The sequence below is a fragment of the Miniopterus natalensis genome, chromosome 1, assembly GCF_054644295.1.
Source record: "Miniopterus natalensis isolate mMinNat1 chromosome 1, mMinNat1.hap1, whole genome shotgun sequence".
Taxonomy (NCBI): Eukaryota; Metazoa; Chordata; class Mammalia; order Chiroptera; family Miniopteridae; genus Miniopterus; species Miniopterus natalensis.
In genome coordinates, this window is record NC_142081.1 from 64,939,373 (window position 1) to 64,958,811 (window position 19,439).

Sequence of the window (19,439 nt, forward strand, 5' to 3'; positions counted from 1 at the left end):
AGCTTGTATAGGGAAAGAACAGGAGGATCTGCAGAGGTCTTGGCCACAGGATAAGGGGAAGAGGGGAAGTGAAAAGCTAGAAAACCATTATACTGCAGAAAGTGAACCAAACCAATTGACAAGGTGACAGCGGAAAGGGAGCAGGTTTGGAAACCAGACAGACCGGGGCAGTGAATCTTGCCATCACGCTAACCAGCTGCGCAAACTCAGGATAGCACTGCACGTCTGAGTCTCCATCAGGTAGAAATTGTCCGTGAAGCACTGAGCCTGGCAGTGCTGATCCTTTGTGCTCCGTATATAACTATGTTTATAACCACCTCCAATCAAGTCAGAAAGAAGCGGGCACTCAGCATTTAAACACTACAAATAAACACTTTTCTTCCTACCCCTTCCTAAAAATGTCCTGAAGCAGAGACCATAAACCATTTTTTGCACTCAGAGCTCATTTTTTCACTCAGCCTTCCAACATTGCTGCCCTCTCTGTCCATCAGCAGCCCTTTCAAGGAAGGACAAGAGAAAGAAAGGAAAAAAAGGAAGGGAAAAGAAATGCAGAAGTTCACTAAGGTCTAAAAGCTCACGAGGCTTCTGCTTGGTACTCATGGAAAAAGATGATTTTTACTCAGCTTTTTATGCTCCACCCCAGAGTCACCAACTCAGATGTCTACAGGGCCTGGACACAAGGCAACAGGAAATGTGAGGAAGTGTGGCACATTAGAACACACATGCTCGTTTAAAATTAATCAAAGGTGACTTTTTAAATGACACTGGGCTGATCAAACAAGCTGTTCTGGGTTGTATTTGACGGTGTCACAAATTTAAGAGCTCTGTGGTTCTCCTAATGCTACATCAAAAATAGCCTTCTACCAAAACAGTGTGAGTCATGAAGGCATGTCTAACAACATCCACTCCGAACACTCAGCAACCATTCATTATGTTTTGGCTAGATGCCTAGCACTGCTGCAGGTAATGTGAGACACGGGACCTCAAACTCTTTTGGACTGAGCTGAGGCAGACACATGGAACCACCCTGCCCAGGCCAGATGAAACAGAACTTCAGAATTGGAAGGAAACTTAGAGGACCTAGTCCTACACACCTACTTCATAACTGAAGAACCTATTATTCATACAATGGTACAGGATTTTAAAAAACTCAGAATTGTTGAGTGAGGCAGAACAAGCCTGGAGAGAAGGAAGCACCCCCACAGGATCTAACATCCCTCACTTCCTCCTAGCTTATGAAGAGTCAAGAAAGCAAAGGACATTATTCAAAAAGTCACCTGTTCCAGCACCAGCCTGTCTCCTAAAGTCAAAAATTACTGAAAAAAGAAAATCTATCTTGGCCTACACGAGTGACTCATGTTTAGCGTTTATGACTCAGCAGAGATGACTGGAGCAGATGGTGCATGGAGGAGGTGCACAAACCTGCGTCAGCTTCCATGATACAAATGAGTATTGCACCCAGTCACTGCACAGCGGGCTTCCCTCCATTAGCAAGCATCACTTGACATAATATTTGAATCACATCGGGCAAGGCAACACCCTGAAGACTGAGACAAAGGGCTCCTGGGCTGCTAAGTCAGCTAAGGAATGAATTGCTCTGTGTTTTTTGTTTGTTTGTTTGTTTGTTTTTCATCAAAATTCCACTCCAAATATGTCTGCAAGCTTTGAGGTAGCCAGTGACCTAAAAGGCATCTCAACACCAGTAAACCAGCAAGTCTACGAAACTCATAATGTTGTATTATACATCCACAATGAAACAATGGATTAAAACATTTCTCAACATTTAATTTTTCTTCTTTTTGGCATCTCAGTAATGAATTATACTAATTTCAGCACTTAGGGGAATACCATAAGGGCTTGATGAAATCATTATATTTCATCTTTGTGAAAGTTTTGTTTATTGGTCTATAAATTACTCCGTTTCCATTGCAGTAATCTCCAGGAATTAACAGATTTAAATGTATTGTGTTGATAACAAAGAGCCTAACAAACGGAAAAGGCTTGGGATTTATGTCTCTATAAATTTGGCTGTATCAGCTCAAGTGTAGTCTGTACTCAATTTTGTTTCAAGGACAGCAATGTGTAACTGTTAGAAATGGGCTGGTGGAGTGGGCTGGAGATAGAAAAGTAAGGAAATCTGTAAGTTTCTCTTCACGGAGGCCAACATACCATTTGGTTCTCTTGGGGACTGCAAGGTACAGGGTAAGTTAATTTGCAGTTTGGCACCCATCCTGGATCATTTCACAGAGGGAGTTACCCTGTTAGAAGTGTGGCTGCGTTGCAGAATCAGCAGGGGCTGCCAGAGGCCATCTCTCTGCAAACTTTCCCCTCGGTTAAGGGCTATGCATGTGATGAATGGGGTACGTGAAAATGGTTCCTCTAAAGGAAATGTCACTGTTGGCTAGTTCTTTGTCTTCTATCCCACAACCCAAAGAACATTCGTTAAAAACAGATAAAAACAATCTGTCATTTCCATGGCACCTACTTTCTAAACTGCTTAAAGTACTGGTCAAAAGCAATATTCTTAAATTATCCAAAGCTGCTCAAAAGCCAGACAAGAGGTATGCAGGGTTTTTTTCAACTTTCAGTGAGGAAGCAGAAAGCCAAAGAAGTCCTACCCATCCTATGCTCAAGTGTCCCTCCTGCCATAAAGAACTGGACCCTATGGATGTTTCCTTTCCCATTCTAAAGCTGTATCCCTTACCGAGTCAGGCATCTGAACAATGGCAGGCTAGAGTGCTCCAGTCACACTGTTACTGAAAACCTGAACGCACTGTTCTGCAGAGGCAAGCAGAACTGAGAAAGAAAGCCCTGGTTAGAAAGGAGAACCTCTAGAAGAAACTAGAAGAAAAAGTAGGGGGTTGTAATAACAGGGACTTAGAGATTCTGAGTTTAATAGCCCTAAAGCTGAGAGCATAATGTGGTAGATAACAGAATCTTTTTTTTTTTTTTTTTGGATGGTGGGGCCAATCATAAAATTCAAAGGTACCATTAGAAATTATATGGCCTGGTCCCCCATTTTAGAAACTAGGAAACTGAGCCCAAAAGCACTGCCTGAAGTTCACGTTATTTAGAACACCAAGCCTATGACCTAAGAATCCAAACCTTCTGATTCTAAATCTACTGTTCTTTCCATTAATGCTGCACTGAGTACTGGAAAAGGGTTTGGCTTCACATTCAGATCTAGGTGGATGCAAGTTCAGGTTCCCCTCTTACTAGTCTAGGACTTCAGACAAATCAATCTCTGAGAGTCTCGTGACTTATCATCTGTAAAACGGGGACGAATATATTACTACGCTTATATTTCTCCATTTACTCTTTATAATGCTCATGCTTGCTCTCTCTCTCTCTCTCTCATCTTCCCTCCCTCCTCCCTCCCTTCTTCCCTCCTCTTCTTCCCCTTTTTTCCTCCCCCTCTTTCCCTTCTCCCCATGAGGTGACACAGAGTCTGTAAACCTGGAAGAAGGCTCTCACCAAGAACCTGACCTTGCTGGTACCCTGATCTCAGACTTCCCACCTTCAATCCCAAACTATAAAAAGTAAATATTTGTTGTTTAAGAAAAAAAAAACAAAAAACTAATGCTAAATGACTAGAACAGAGGTTGGCACACAGTATGGATTGGGTTAAAAGTTAGGTACTAATACTTTTCAATCACAGGTTGTTATATGAGAAATATTTATGCATCATCTATATGCCAAGCACTTCGGTAGGTACTTTAAAAGAAGTAGAGACAAACATCACTGCTCCCTCCAGGGTGCCTAAATCACCAGATTAGCAATCCGGGCCTTGGTGGCATGAAAATGGTGCTGAAATCACTCTGAGAATTTAACTTAAACTTGGGAAGTGGAATATACACTGAGATGATAAGCTTATATGACTTGATAGAACAGTATTTAAAAAAAAATGGGTTACTTGGGGGAAAAGAGAATTATGTGGGAAATAAGTTATTCAGCTTTCTCCCTTGTAGTTCTCTATACTTGGGAAAGCCCTAACACGGGAATCAGATAATTCTCAAACTTATTTGACCATAAAATCTTTTTGTCACAAAGCATTTCAGAGGCTCACTGTTCAGAGGAATGAGCTTTGAGAAACGTGGTTTAGACTCCCCTGATAGAGAGCACAGAGGCGGAAGGACAGCTGAAATATCGTAAGAAAACCACCCCAAAAGAATAAGTCAGATGTCCCAAGGAAGTCCTCAACCAAGAGCCCGAGGATCACTCCAAACTCAGGTTGCTTAATCGTAAGGAGATCTGCACAGAGAAAAAGGAATAGAAATAACACTTACTGAGCAATGTGCTACGCAACCAGTACCAGAGGATGGACACTGTGCTGAACAACCCTAGAAGGGAGGTACCATTAGCAGCATGAGTATTATCATACAGATGTCAAAACTGAGAAAGCGAAGTCCCAGAGAAGTTGATTCCTTTTTTAACGTCACTGTGCAAGGAGGTGAACTGAGTCTCCTCACTCAAACACCCCAGTTCTTTCACATTCTCCTCATGTATAAAATAATATCACAGCCAATTCTCTGACTACAATATGGCAAAAGGTCAGCTTTACAGTCATGCCAGTCTTGTATAATAGCTGTGATGGTGATTCTCAATCCTTGCTCCTAAGCATGCTCACAGATATAAATCTTTATTTGTATCATGGGAGAATTCGTTCTATCATATACTCTAGAAGGGCAGGGCTGAACTATGTTTCCACCCAGTAGTCATGAACTTGTGCAAAGGCTGCCACAGGCAAAAACTGTAAAAGTAAGGTGTCAACTTTTCAAAAATAAAGTCAGTAACATAGAATTATCTAAAAGCGAAAAGTGAACCAGTTGATGCCAGTGTCATGAAGTGATCATAGGCTCTCAAGGCACAGTTTGCTAAACAAAGGGCACGCTTGGACAAAATTAAAGAATTCTGTTGTGGTTATATTATCAATGATATGAAATAGTGAAGCCACAGAGAATGTTGGACCTGCTACCACTCTCTGACCAGAGATGTGAATAGAAAAGTCAGCCAAGTGCTTTGACTTTGTGGAGAAAGTATATAAACATAGGCTCTGGAAATTGATTCATTCACGTCATCAATAAATCTCTGCTTTTGAACTCTGAGGGGAATCTGTATGTTACTTGCTACTCATTTTGAAAAGCTGGTCCCAAGACCAAGTCCTTTGTCCTTTCTAAGGGACTACACTCCACAAATGGCAGGCATGAGATTAGAAACTCCAGGCTCCCCACTTACAAGCCTTGGGACTTGGAGCTAAAAATGTCAACTTCCAACCAAATTATTTTAGGTACTAAGGATCCCGTTTGCAGGTCGGGGAACTGAACAGTTAAGGTTCTCCGAATTTAGCGTCCCTGTTTATTGAATCATGTCATTTCTTTAAACTCAATGAAAACATTCCAAAAAAACTAGACGTCATACATATCAACTCTTATATTTGGTGACAGAATTAATCACTTTTCCTGTGCCATTTAACCCTGAAATCTTTCTTATTCTAGAAGGGCATGTTGAAGAAGTCCTGAAACACACTGACTTTTCCATGACCTGTAAGTAGAAAAAGAAAATCTAACAGGCAACTGGAGGCTGCCAATGGAGGTCACATACAAAGAAATGAACATTGCAGCAGCAGTTCTCCCAATACCTTCCACAAGTCCCTTGACAAGAGACACAGCTTGGTTACTTTGTAAAATAAAACAGGTAGAGATGAAAGTCATTGGGTGCCCATGAGTACAGCCAGGCTAGGTTATTGTCTGTTTTATGAGCAGCCTCTGTTCGGACTGGTTGGAGTTGCTGCCAATCTAGTTACTTTCTTTTCTATATCTCAAAGGACAGGGGTTAATGAAAGCATAAAGGAGCCAGGCAAGTGAAATGGCCCAGAGTGGGGCGGTGGCAAACTAGAGAAAAAGTGTACCAGCTGAAGTGGATACTTGGGCTCAGCCCCTGCAGGCTGAAATCACACAGGAAAATAAGCCCACTGTGGCCAGATTTTCCTTTAAAAATTTTTTAAAATTGATTTTAGTGAGAGAGAGGAAGGGAGAGAGGGAAAAACATCAGTTTGCTGTTCCACTCATTCATGCATTCACTGATGGATTCTTGCATGTGCCCTGACCAGGGATTCAACCGGCAACCTTGGCGTATCAGGACAATGCTCTAACCAACTGAGCTACCAGGCCAGGGCCAGACTTTCCTTTCTTTCTTCCTTTTTTATGTTTTTTTTTTTTTAAAAAAACAAACACAGCTGGAAATCCCTGCATATTTTAAAATATTTATTCCTAATTCAATCTTTAAAATGCTGTCTGACAACAAAAAACATCTCTAGGACAAGAGTTGCCAGTTTCCTGTTGGGGGCTGTCTGTGACCGCTAAAACGGCTCTAAACGACAGCAAGTGTACAGACTGGGAACATGGCCCTGCCCTGATGGCAGCGCTGCGCCACAGTGATTAGGTATAAATCACAGGTATATGATTTCAGCAATTAGTTATGTATCACAAATATGGGGCAAAAGTATTTTTTTATAGTTTACTGAAAACAGCATTTAAAGAGCAGTTAATTCTTTCATAGATGCTTAACGAACATGGTCAGAGTCCTCAACAGGGCTGTCTACGGCTTGGGGAAAGCTGGAGTTAACTCTTCAAACTAAGCTGTTACATAAAATTTCTGCTCACAGAACCCTGCTGCACCTACCCTCGTTAGCAATCTGTCTCCTAAATGTATCCCCAGTTCAGTTCCTCTGAGACAGCTGAGAATCTTTTGCACATCAGAACACAGATAAAGAGAGGTCTCTGTAGAGTATTTTGCAACAAAGGAGATACGGGCCTCCACCCCTCTTTTTCCCCTAGGAGCTCGAGGTACTTTTCCACTTTTTTGTTTCTTTGTAAAATAGACTCATTCCCTCTTCCGAACTACTTAAACCCAGCTGGATGGGGACGGCTTGAATTCGTATACCATACAACGTATTTAATGACCTTTTTGCTATTTGCAATGGCTTCATGTCTATTCTAACACGTGCTCTCAGTTACTTTAAAAGTGCGTTAACACTTATTGAAAAGAAGAATATTTGATCCACTGTTTTATTAAATTAGCAAGTAATCATTTAACACTAAGCACCAAGTTTTAATTAGATTTTGCTGTTGTCCTCTCCCGAGGGACCAGGTCGGCCCAGCCATCAGTGAATTAGAATCCAGTGCCTGACTCAGTGTTTACTTATTTGAAATTAAGGCTCTGAAACTTCCTGTTACAGGCACAATAAGCAAACACCAGAAATAAGGGTTTGGCAACTAGATGGTGGGATGAAGGAAATGGTGCCTCTGTCTTTCTGGGCTTCACCAGAGGATCAAGTGAGCAATTTCCAAGCACCCCCTGGGGATACGGAATAGATGGCTCAACACAGCTCTTCCTCCTACGAGGCTCACTTCCTTAAGGGCCTGAATCTGCATGACATCATACTGCAGGCATGTTCTAACAGACAGACAAACACAAACACATGAATGGAAGTAAGCCAAACAAAATAATTTACACGGTGCCTAGAAAGAATAACTAGTTAAATACTTCTTATAAACAGCCCAAGTCTAAATACTCTGTCATCTTTCCTGCTTTACAAATAAACCCTTCATTTTTCCCGATCAAATCATTTTCCTATTCTAATGCATTTGTGGTATTTTTAAATTATAGGAATTGAATTATATTAATAACAGAGTCCAAGGCTTTCATCCCTGGGATAGACTCAGTGCCCACTGGCAGACGCAGGCGGTGCTGTTTGGGTAAATATGCCTTCGAAAGGGAAATGTTAACTAGTTCAATAGAATCAGAGACATACCTGTAGGTTTTCAATTTCTTCTTTGTGCTCCCTCTTCAAGTGTAAAATAGCAGCTTGGTATTCTGTAAGATCACAAAAAACGCCAATTACAAAAAAGCACAAAACCATACACAAAACCCAAAGTGAGCATCTCCAAGATTCTAGAGGTGCTTCTACTGGTAAACTGAGTACATAAATGCAACAATTTGATATTCACTTGACAAGAGATGTTGAAAATTGAGACAAGACAGGACAAGGAGCTCAGGATAAAAGGAAGATTTCCTTCCATTTAGCAAATCTTGAATTACAATAAGATCCAAATTAGGCAGATAGCATAGGGTTAAAAAAAAAAAAAGCTTTCTGAGTGTTCCAGATAAAGACTGGGTCAGGGTTTGTCTTTAAGGAGGAGCTGGAAGTTAAGGCCCCACAAAGAACAAATACAGATGTGTTAAGAACAGGCACACAGGAAATAAAAGACAACTTTCTAAGTGAGATCAGAGATTTCTATTTTTAACTCCCTCCTCCCCACAAAAATCTCCATTTGAATGCAAGGCTAAGCAAGCACTGGGGCTGATTTAAATCTTTAGATCACTTCAGAAAGTGAAGACCATTTGTCATTTGGGTGAGAGAGTAGAATGTAGGGTGAGTTGAAGTTGAAAAGAGGGCAAAAATAAATCTCTGGTGCAATCTTAGTCTGAGTCTAATAATGTTTATTCCAACAATAAGTCCCAAGTGTACACAGGAACTCCAGCCAACCACTAAAACTACCATTCCCTGGCTCAGCATGAAGCAGCTCTGACAACTTCATTCCCAGCAATAGGGCTAAGTATGTGGGGTCACAGAGCTATGCAGGCTGCAGAGCCACAAAGCAAATGCTGTGAGAAAGCATTTTAGTGGCGTAAGCCAGTTTTTTTACAAGTGTGTTTGGGCTGTATGAATTTTAAAAATGTCAGTTAGGTGTCATTTTAAAATGTATGAAAAGACAGGCTATGTCTTCAAGTGAATTTCAGAAATCAGTCATGAAAAGCTTGGTTTCTTGTGGTTTTTTTTTTTTAAATATGCTTTTATTGATTATTAGAGAGAGAAGAAGGGAGAGAGATAGAGAGATAGAAACATCAACATCAATGAGAGAGAAATATCACCCATTGACTGCCTCCTGCGTGCCCCCTACTGGGGATCGAGCCCGAAACCTGGGCACATGCCCTGACTGGGAATCAAACCAAGAGGTTCCTGGGTCGAGGCTCAACGGCTGAGCCACACCGGTCAGGCTGAAAGGCTAGGTTTCAATTCTAAAGTGGAAGAGGGAAATTTTTGGTAAAGCCATAACGGGAGAGGAAGGTTGCTGTTGATAATTATGACTAGTCATACCACTGCTCTTGTGGGGAATGTGGTCCACTGCACTGTGAACCCATCAGCAAATTCTGTGGATTCTACATCCAAATCATACCTTCAATCAAACCACTTCTCCCATCCCACAAACACCACGATGGTCCAAGCCACCGCCACCTTTTCGCTGGACCACTGCAGTAACCTGAAAAGGTTACCTGCTTTCACTCTTAGTATCACCAAAACCCATTCTCCTCACATGATCTGTTAAAGGCATGAACCACGTCATGACCTTCTCTGGGTTTCTGCTGCACTTAGAGTGAAATCACAACTCCCTACCACAGCCCTTGGGGACCGGCCTCTACATACCTCTCCCTGTCTTCCCCCTGCTCATCACACTCCAGGCACACTGCCTTTCTTGTTTTTCCCTGAACTTGTCAAGTTCTTTTCTACCTCAAAATCTATGCTAATACCGGCCGCCATAATAATGGTTGTATTTATTGAGCACTTGCTATGTACCAGGTGTTATCTAAGCGCTTCGCATGTATCGGCTCATTTCATCCTCACAATAATCCTATGATGTAGGTACACTTTCCTCGTTAAAGAGGAAGAAACTGATGCAAAGCTGGGTAAGTTGCAGAGCTAGAAAACATACACAATTCAAAGAGTGAATGTCTCAATACACTGTAGCAGATCCACAGGATGGAATACTACTCAACAACAATAAGGAAAGAACTAATGATACATACATAACATAGATGAACCTCGAAGGCATTATGCAGAGTGAAGGAAGTCGGTTTCAGAAGCCTAACTATTGTTTAACTCAATTTATATGACATTCTGGAAAAGACAAAACCATAGGGATTAGGAACAGATCAGAGAAGTAGTGGCTAGAGGTCAGAGATGAGGGAAGGTTTGACCAGAAAGTGTCAGCACAAAAAGGGACCTTCGGGGTGATGTGACTATTTTCTATCCTCACTATGGTGGTGGTTATACGAATCTATACATGGGTTCAAAATGACACAACTGTACACCAAGTTAATTCTATAGTATGCTAATTTTTAAAAATCTACATCAAATATTATACTTCTAAATCTTTTCCCTAGGAGATTCAGCATAACACAAGAATACCTGTTACTACCACTTCTATTCATCGTTTTCCTAAGGGTACTAGCAGATGTAGTAAGACAAGAAAAAAAGAAAATAAACATGCTCATGCACACGTGACATACAAATTTATATATATATACACACATATGTATACATAATAAAGAGGGAATAAAGCTATTATTCACTATGATTATATATTTAGAAAAATCCAAGATTCTATAAAATATTAGAATTAATAATGTGAGTTTAGTAGGGTTGCTTGATTTAAAATCAGAATACAAAAATTCTGATATCAGCAAGAGTATAAAAAAGAAAACTTAGGATAACATTTACAATACCCATACTAAGTACAAAGTACTTAGAAAGAACCTTAATGAAATATGTAAGACGTCATGAGAAACTAGAAATGCTATACTGAAATATATTACAAAGAAAAATACAGGCAGGTAGTGAGCAAGCTATGTTTGGTAAGGCTCAACATTGTAAGGATTTTAATTTTCTCAAATTGGTCTATAGATTCAGTGCAATTCCACTGAACATTTCTAAGAATTTTTGTTTTGTTGACTTAAGGAGCTCAATCTAAATATATATTGGCCCGGCCGGGCGTGGCTCAGCGGTTGAGCGTCGACCTAGGATCCAGGCGATCAGGGTTCGATTCCCAGTCAGGGCACATGCCCGGGCTGCGGGCTCGATCAATGACTCTCTCATCATTGATGTCTCTCTCTCTCTCTCTCTCTTTCTCCTTTCCTCTCTCTGAAATCAATAAAGATATATTTAAATATATATTGAAGCACAGGAGTGTAAAAACAAAACAAAACAATGAGCCAAGAAATTCTTGGAATCATAAATGAAAGGAAAGACCACCAGTAAGAATTATTTTAAATTATAACGAGATAATTAAAGTGCTGTGCTACTGACACAGGGATAACAGACTGAAAGAATAGACTAGAGAGCCCAGAAATATACCATGAATTTATGGTCAGTTGGCATATGACAGAAGCAGCATGGGAGATACTTGCACAGCAAGAATTGTCTTTTCATTAACTATTGGTTGGGAAAAGTGGATATTTACATGGAAAAACATGAAACTGGACTCCAACTTTATACCATATAATAATCTATTCTAAGTCAATTAAGAGCTAAATTATAAAAAACAAAACCATAAATGTTTTATAAGATATATGGCATAAGTTTTTTAAAACCTTAGGCTAGGAAAGGACTTATGATTCAAACTGCACTACTTATTTTAAAAACTAATAAACTTTGCTACATTAAAATTAAGAACTTCTTTTCATAAAAATACATCATAAAGAGAAAGAAAAGACAAGCCAGAGTGGGGGAATATACTTGAAACAAATAATCAAAGATCTACTATAAATATATACATCAATAATTCCTACACAATTATAGAAAATGAAAATAGGCAAAAAGTGTCAATAAGTGCTCTAAAAAGAGGACATACAAATAAGAGATAAATAAATTAAAAGGTGCTCATTCTCATTAGTTATTAGAAATATTTAAAGTCCAATAACACTGAGTGTTGGTGAAGGTGTGGAGCTATGGAAACTCTCATACGCAAGTGGTAGGAGTGCAAATTGGTACAATCACTATGGAAAATGTTTTGCATTTTATAATAAAGTGGAAGATACTCATACTCCCTAGCCAACAATCCTAATGCTAGAAACACATAAATGGGGGGGGGGGGGGGGACTATAAAAGAAAAGAACATTAACAAAAGTCAGGATAAGTGGTATCCAGGAGAAGAGAAATTGAGCTGGGTTATGACTGAGCAAGGCGGTGTCACACAGGCATTCAATGAAAAGTCATTTTTTAACCTCTGTGTTTTATGCCATTCTCTTTATGTATACGTAACATTACAATATAAGAAAAACATTGCTCTGGTTATATAACTTTTACCATATCAAATAAAGAATATTACATAGGCGCAAGAGAGCCTCTAGATTCATAAAATAAGAATAGGATAATTTGCCCAGCCGACGTAGCTCAGCAGTTGAGCATTGACCTAGGATCCAGGAGATCACAGTTCGATTCCCGGTCAGGGCACACGCCCGGGTTGCGGGCTCGATCCTGTCGGGGCCGTGCAGGAGGCAGCCGATCAATGACTCTCTCACCATTGATGTTTCTATCTCTCTCTCTCTCCCTCTTCCTTCCTCTCTCTGAAATCAGTAGACATATTAAAAAAAATTTTTTTTTAAAAAGAACAGGACAATTTAGTCAATGTGAGTTGTATAAACGCTGCCCTAACCCAAATGAAGATCAATAGCTAAACCTTAATCAAGTCTCAGACTCGACATGTAGGCAAAGGAAGGTTAGCTAAACCAACCTTCTTGCAAAGCTGATGTCCCTTGGGAATAACATCAACATTCTAAATAGAAATTACACAATATATTTTGAAATGATTAATTTTGTGTACATTGTACCTGTAAGGGTGTGACAGGCAGAGTTATGACTAATGAGCTTACTGATAAACTTGAGCATCGCAACGCTAACGCCCAAGAAACATTGATTCGTCTCCGCCTTGAACAAATAGTTTTGCCAACAGTCCCAGTGTGACAGCTAGGAAGAAAATACCACCTCGTTCCCGACAAGGATGACAAAGCAGACTCTCTGGGGAGCACACAGAAGCAGAAGTCAATGCCCTCACTTGTGGAATGCGCGCTTTGAGGGTTTACAAGAAAATGCTCAAAGAATATAAGGATTACAGAATGAGTTAGGTTGGTGGCCTCCAAGTGGGTCTTCTAGTGGCAGTTCCCTCTGCCACATTTTTTGGGTTTGCAAATGCCTTGGTGTGGCCCAAGGCAAATCCTCTCTGTCTCTTGGGGGTGAGGATGGTGAGGCAGAGGTCTCAATTAAAAACTAAGAAAGTTTTTGTTTGTTCAAAGGAGAACTTGACCCTGGCATCCAGTAGCTCTGTGATGCTATAAATGTGTAAAAAGGAAGAATAAAGATTTTGAACATCGCGGCTTGACAAGGGCAGCCCTCTTTGAAGCCACATTAGCCCCAATGGAAATTAACAAATGAATTCAAATAATCTAGCCCACAAAAGAGAAGTTTAAAGAATGTCTTTTAGGAAAATAATACATTATATTAAGGACAGGCAAAGGAAACAGGATCCTAACTAGCAGGATTCAACAATTTGGGGGGAAATACATAAGAACTTCTCGTCCTAAAAATAAAGTTCTTTCTAGTCAAGTACTTAGTTTAATTGGTAGGGAGCACTTTCGCTGCACAAACCTTCCTTTTTGATCAGCTCATAACAACAAAACAGCCCTTCTGCCAGGTACAATTTTGTCTCCAATTCAGTAAGAACAGAACTAAAGATGACTGATCCAGTTAACATGGGGGCATGTAGTAACCACGGTTGCAGTTCTCACTGACTGAATGAGTTTCTCTGAATTATACCCATATATGACTGAGTGCTGTTTCTCAGGAACTGTCCTGAGCACTCCACACAGATTAACCCAGGCCATCCTCACATCACACTTACAAAGTAAATCCTATCATATCAAGGCCCATTTTACAGATGAAGAAACCAAGGTGCACAAGTTGAACAACTTTCCCCAAACCACATGCTAGCAAGCGCCAAGGACGTCACTCAAGTTCAAAGAACCTGGGCTATTTCCTATACAGTCTGTGTGCTTGTTTTTTTATTTGTTGATGTTGTTCATATGGTTGGGTAAGCATCAGGTGTAACCCAAAATCAAAATCCCTAGGAACTTAAAGGTTGCTGGCTTTATCCAGTCACTAGAATTGCTGTAAACTTGGTAAATCTTTTCTATAACTCTTTAAAGGGGCCATGGAGCATTTTTAATCACAGGGAGGTTTAATAAACCTGGGATCAACATGCACAGTGTGAGTTATAATGGCTGGTTCCATCAATTATGAGATTATAATTCATCTATCTTCTCCATGGGGACTTTCAGGCCTATAGTTTATGGCCATGAGTTTATGGTTAAATCTGGTTTTCATTTATACTCTTACACATATGTACAAACCCTTCCCCACTACAGGCACACATAACACTGCCAACACTGGATTATGCACACGGTAGGGAAATTAGAAAATTTCTGATTTCCCGAATGAATGAGAAGCATGGTTGTAATTTGCACTGTCTGCTTTCCATTGGCTTTACCCACTGCCTTGCACTGTCTGACATTGGCCTTTTGCTGAAAGTTAGACGGGGAGCTATTAGGGAATTTGGAGCAGAGGTGTGACATGTTTTCCCTTGTGTTTGGAAAAGCTCACTCTGGCTGCTGTGTTTAACTAGAGATCTGGGGGTGGTGAGGGTCAGGCAGTAGGGGACAGTTATTATATAATTACAGTTATTACACTGCTACAAACATGCTCAAGTACATTCCTTCTACTTAAAGGGAAAGGACTCTTGCTCTGAATTATATCTGGAGAATACTCAGCATTTCCAAAGCTTTTGCATGCACACCAATGAGATCACATTTTGGTAACAGACAGCTGGACCTTATTTTAACAGTTGAAAATTTATTGTAATGTTCATTAGAAAAAAATCAAACTAGCACATAAAATTCATGATTTCATGAATATTACTGTTATAAGATAGTGTAAATCAGAGTTTAGTCTCTAGACTAGCAATGTCACCTGGACTTCTTAAGAATGCTAATTCTTATGCCTGCCCCAGACCTATGAACAAACTGGGAGGTGCTTTAACAAGCCCTCCAAGTGATCATGACACACGCTAAAGTTTGAGAACCATTGCTTTAAGGTTAATTTTATTTAAACAAACATAAAAAAGTTAATTTATTTAAAGAATAAATTAAAAAACAGTAAAAGTAGTATAACTACATACCCCAAATCAAGGTGCCAAAATAGATGACATTTGGGAAAACATACAGATTACTGACAGAGGAACACACATTCAAACAAACTCCTCTACGAACAAATGCAGAAACTTTCTCCAACCATCTCTCACACTAACGAAAATGGTGCTGGTCATAAAAAGCAAAGTCACAGACAAACTGCTTCAGTAACAAAATATCAAATCAAATTTGAGCTCTCATTTAACAAGCCTATGAAAGAGAAGTCTGTGGCCTGGTCTTGGAGCACAGAAGGTGCTCTAGGGTTGTATCCTCACCAGATGCCTATAAACAATGCAGTCCATTACCAATGCAGCAATGGTAACCATGCTGTTTGGTACTTGTCAGAAATAGCTGAGGAAGATTCAAAGTCAGTGAAGCCAAGAGAAAAAAGTTGGGTGTGATCAAAGTCAACAGCTACCAGCAGGGCCATCACCTGTAATGTCGATACACCTTTTATCAGTGGGCCTTCAACAACCACACACAGGATGGGAAAAGTAGAAGTAGTCTAGCTCCATCGTTTGATGTGGGACTATTGACAGCTGTTACGTCTCACCTCTCCTTCTTCCCCTTGGCCCCACATCTAAGCAATCTGGTTAGAAAGCCCTTGACACTGGGAGGGAATTCTAATGACGTAAACCTCTGCCCACAAGTAGGAAACCTTAAGCCAACCCACTAAACACCACAAAACCCCAATCCGGTCTCCTACCCTTTTTATTTCAAAGCATCTTCCTGCCCTGCACTCCCCAGAAGTCTCATGATGCTAGTAAAAACCCTTTTCATACGTGTGTGTGTGTGTATGTGTGTGTGTGGCCATCAATCTTGGCATCTGACAAATTTTGGGTAGAGGGGCCATTCAACCTTTTCAGAAAGGATGAGGCCAGGTAGAAGTTACATGAGTAATCAATGGGTCTACCTATTATCTTATTTTATACACATATAGAAAGGAGATGACTGGTTTCCATATCAGAAAAATACAAGATTTGAAAATAGCTGAGAGAAATCCCACGAATTTAGGAATTATAACTTTTAATCTCCTTATTCAAGAACATTTAGGATTTTCTCAGGCAGAAATGTAAAACTGTCACTATTAAAAGATGGGAGAAAAATCTTAACTCTCCAAACCCACCAGTGTATCACTGTGCTGGGCAGCTCTTTTCTCTGTAAGCCAGACACCGAACTAAGAACCAGGTATAAGAAAATGAGCGCCACTCATTTCCAGCCTTAAAAGTTTTCTCTGGGTGTACATCTTTGAAATGTCTTAGAAGCTTTCAACACTTACACTTCAGTATGAACACAATAAGCTTGTTTTTTTGTGGTTTTTTTCAAAGACTTTGTTTGAGCCCAGCCAAGCGTGGCTCAGTGGTTGAGCACCGACCTAGGATCCAGGCAATCAGGGTTCAATTCCCGGTCAGGGCACATGCCCAGGTTGCGGGCTGCAGCCAATCAATGACTCTCATCATTGATGTTTCTGTCTCTCTCTCTCCCTCTCCTTTCCTCTCTCTGAAATCAATAAAGACATATTTTAAAAAAAAGAAAAAAGACTTTGTTTGATTTTATTCAATTAGTTTATATGTGAGTGTGGAAGACTGTTCAACAAATATTTACCTGCTCCCACCTCCATTCTCTGTTTGGGATGTAGAATTTTTGCTATGACTAGTAAAACTAACATTATCTGAGAAGAGGATTTGAATTTGCTTGCACACAGTTTGGCTTGCCTCCTGCACCCCTGCTATTTCACAAAAGAAGAATATACCCTAGGTAGCCACTACTTACTCAGCCTGAGTCCCAGAGACTCACACATGGTAAAGACCTAAACCCTGGCCATATTGGACAGCAGCCCCAGTTGCATAGCTTGAAAGAGCCCAGCCTAGGTCAGCTGAAGCACAGTTGACCTTTGCACCTATGCAAATAAATGCTTGTTATTGAAAACTACTGGATTTTAGCATAGTTTGTTACACAGCATTATTGCGGCAATAGCTGATGAGTACATATGAAGTTTCTAGCCGAGTTTACTTTGGAAGATCATACCCCTTTGGAGGCTTAAAATAACTAGAATGGAGTCTCACCAACTGATACAGGCAGACAGGGCTGGGGGGGAGAAGATCAGTGAAGTGGGGGAAAAGAACATATTTAAATAATTTAATACTCAAAAAATGATCTCAGAACATAATTGAGTCTTTATGTCCTAAGATGATAGTGTAAAATACAGACAAAAGTCAACAAGTTCATGACCAGTCTCTTTGACTTTTACTTGGATCCCCCAGGTAAGTATTCAGGGCCAGGCACCATTTGATGGACAGCTTACCATGGAGAAAACAGTCATTAAATCAACTTCTAGCTGCCAACACTTGGGTAACTTGTCTTTTCACTTTCCTTCTTCTCTTACATTTATTTTCTGTTCTATTAAAATAGAGATGCTAAGGAGTTTAGAACTCTAGGAACACAAGCTCTCTAAGACTTATATTCCCTTTTCTACCTACGTAGTTTTATTTATGAAGTATATGACTGTGTAACCACAATGCTGTACACTTGAAACTAATATAAAATAAGATTGAATGTAGACTGTAATTGAAAAAAAATTAAAAATGTGAAACAAACTAAACTAAACTAAACTAAACTAAACTAAAATAAAATAAAATAAAATAAAGTCAAGAAACATCCAGAGGCACAAAACTTGTGAGAAAAAAATTTAGTCTACCCAGTGCCTGCCACTAGGTGGCAGACACAATACTTCATATTTAAACTTAAAACTTGCTACCAAGTGGCACAGGAAAACCCGAAAAGAGTTGGCAGAGGTGGGCAGAGAGGGAGAAAGGAGGGTGCACCAGAACTATGGAATGAACGTTTTTATTTGATATGAAGGATAAACTAGTATGGGCATGGTAGTTATATGAGAAAAATTAAAACCAGTAAGGGATATTGACTACCACATTTCCAAAGTTAAAAGTGACCCAACAGACTTCCAGTTGTTATAGGTCCACATTTTTTAGTTCCCTCCTAAGCCTGCATAGCAATGAAATCTAAAATATAAAGCAAGAAAGTTTAAAGTCACAGGAGAGTGCCAACACAGAATAACATCTCAGAGAAACAGCAGTGGAACAAAGCAGCAGAGCAGCGCTTTGGGCCTGAAGCTCGGACCTGCTGTGCCCCAGTTCCAGCAGCAGACAGAATGGCCTGGAGTTAGGTTACTGCAGGGTAACGGGCTGAACGGTCCCCTGTGGGGCAGGAAACCAGGGCCAGGCTTGCTGCTTAGGAAAAGGGACAGAGGTGGGGCTCCCAGATGGTGAAAGGAAGCTAGAAGTTGCTGTCAGCTGCTACCTGGGGGATTAAACAGGAGGGGACTGACAGGGGTTAAGAAGGAACTCCAAGCCCTGACCACCCCTGTCCCCAGTGACTAGATCTGTGACATCCACATCACCACCTTGGGCTGGGAGCCCAAAATACCACTGCAAGACCTTCTGGGCTGGAGGTCTTGCAAGGACCAGGGGAAACTACTGCAAACAGACAGGTGTAAAGGGGAAGAGGAGACTTATTTTTTTTAAGCACACTATATGTCATGAGCCCTCAATCCAAACTTCCAGTATATATGAAGAGACCTAGATGGCAAGGCAGACAACAAAAACAACTGAAACATGGAATCACAGAAAACAAAAAGTATTAAACTAAAATATTTTAGTAAATCCTTACTAAGATAAATAATGCCAGGAACCAGCATACTATGAAAACAAAGTAAAACAATAGTGGGCAATTAAAAAATTTAGAAATATTAGAAATGTAAAACACAGTCACTGAAGTGAAAAGCTGAAGAACTGGATAAAATCTGGCAGTCAAGGGAAGAATTTGTAAGTAAAAGGAAATGCTGAATAATAATTAAAAATGTAACATGGAACGAGGAAAGAATAATACTGAAGAGCCATAATTAAGAAACTCGCACTGGTACAGGGATGACAGAGTAGACCATGAGATAGAATAGAAAAGAAAGTCTGTAAAAAAGAGAGATGCACATGTGGAAACTGAGTGTGCGATCTGAGGTTGCAGTGAAGCTTGTGGGGAAAAACAGACTATTTTTTAAAATCTAGATTTAAGAATAACATTCATATTTTAAACCATACACAAGAATCAATTCCAGGGGATTACAAATCTAACTGTGAAAAGTGTAACATAAAAAAACCTTGGAAGAACATTACATTTCTTCTTTTTTTAAAAATTGATTTGAGAGAGAGAAAGAAACAACGATTTGTTGTTCCACTTATTTATACATATGTGCCCCGATAGGGGAGTGAACCCGCAACCTTGGGGGACAATGCTCTAACCAACTTAGTTGTCTGGCCAGGGCCAGGTCATTAGGTTTCTTAAGTATG

The 19,439-nt window shown here is 40.1% G+C and overlaps 1 protein-coding gene across 2 annotated transcripts in view; it reads right to left on the reverse strand.

Annotated features, from left to right (window-relative positions):
• The window catches only part of FMN1 (formin 1), a 341,600-nt gene that overhangs the window by 196,500 nt on the left and 125,661 nt on the right, over positions 1-19,439 (reverse strand). For both annotated transcript variants that reach the window (XM_087822443.1, XM_087822447.1), the window contains one exon: positions 7,814-7,875. In XM_087822443.1, the coding sequence (XP_087678569.1) occupies positions 7,814-7,875 (62 nt within the window). The remainder of the gene's footprint in view (positions 1-7,813; positions 7,876-19,439) is intronic.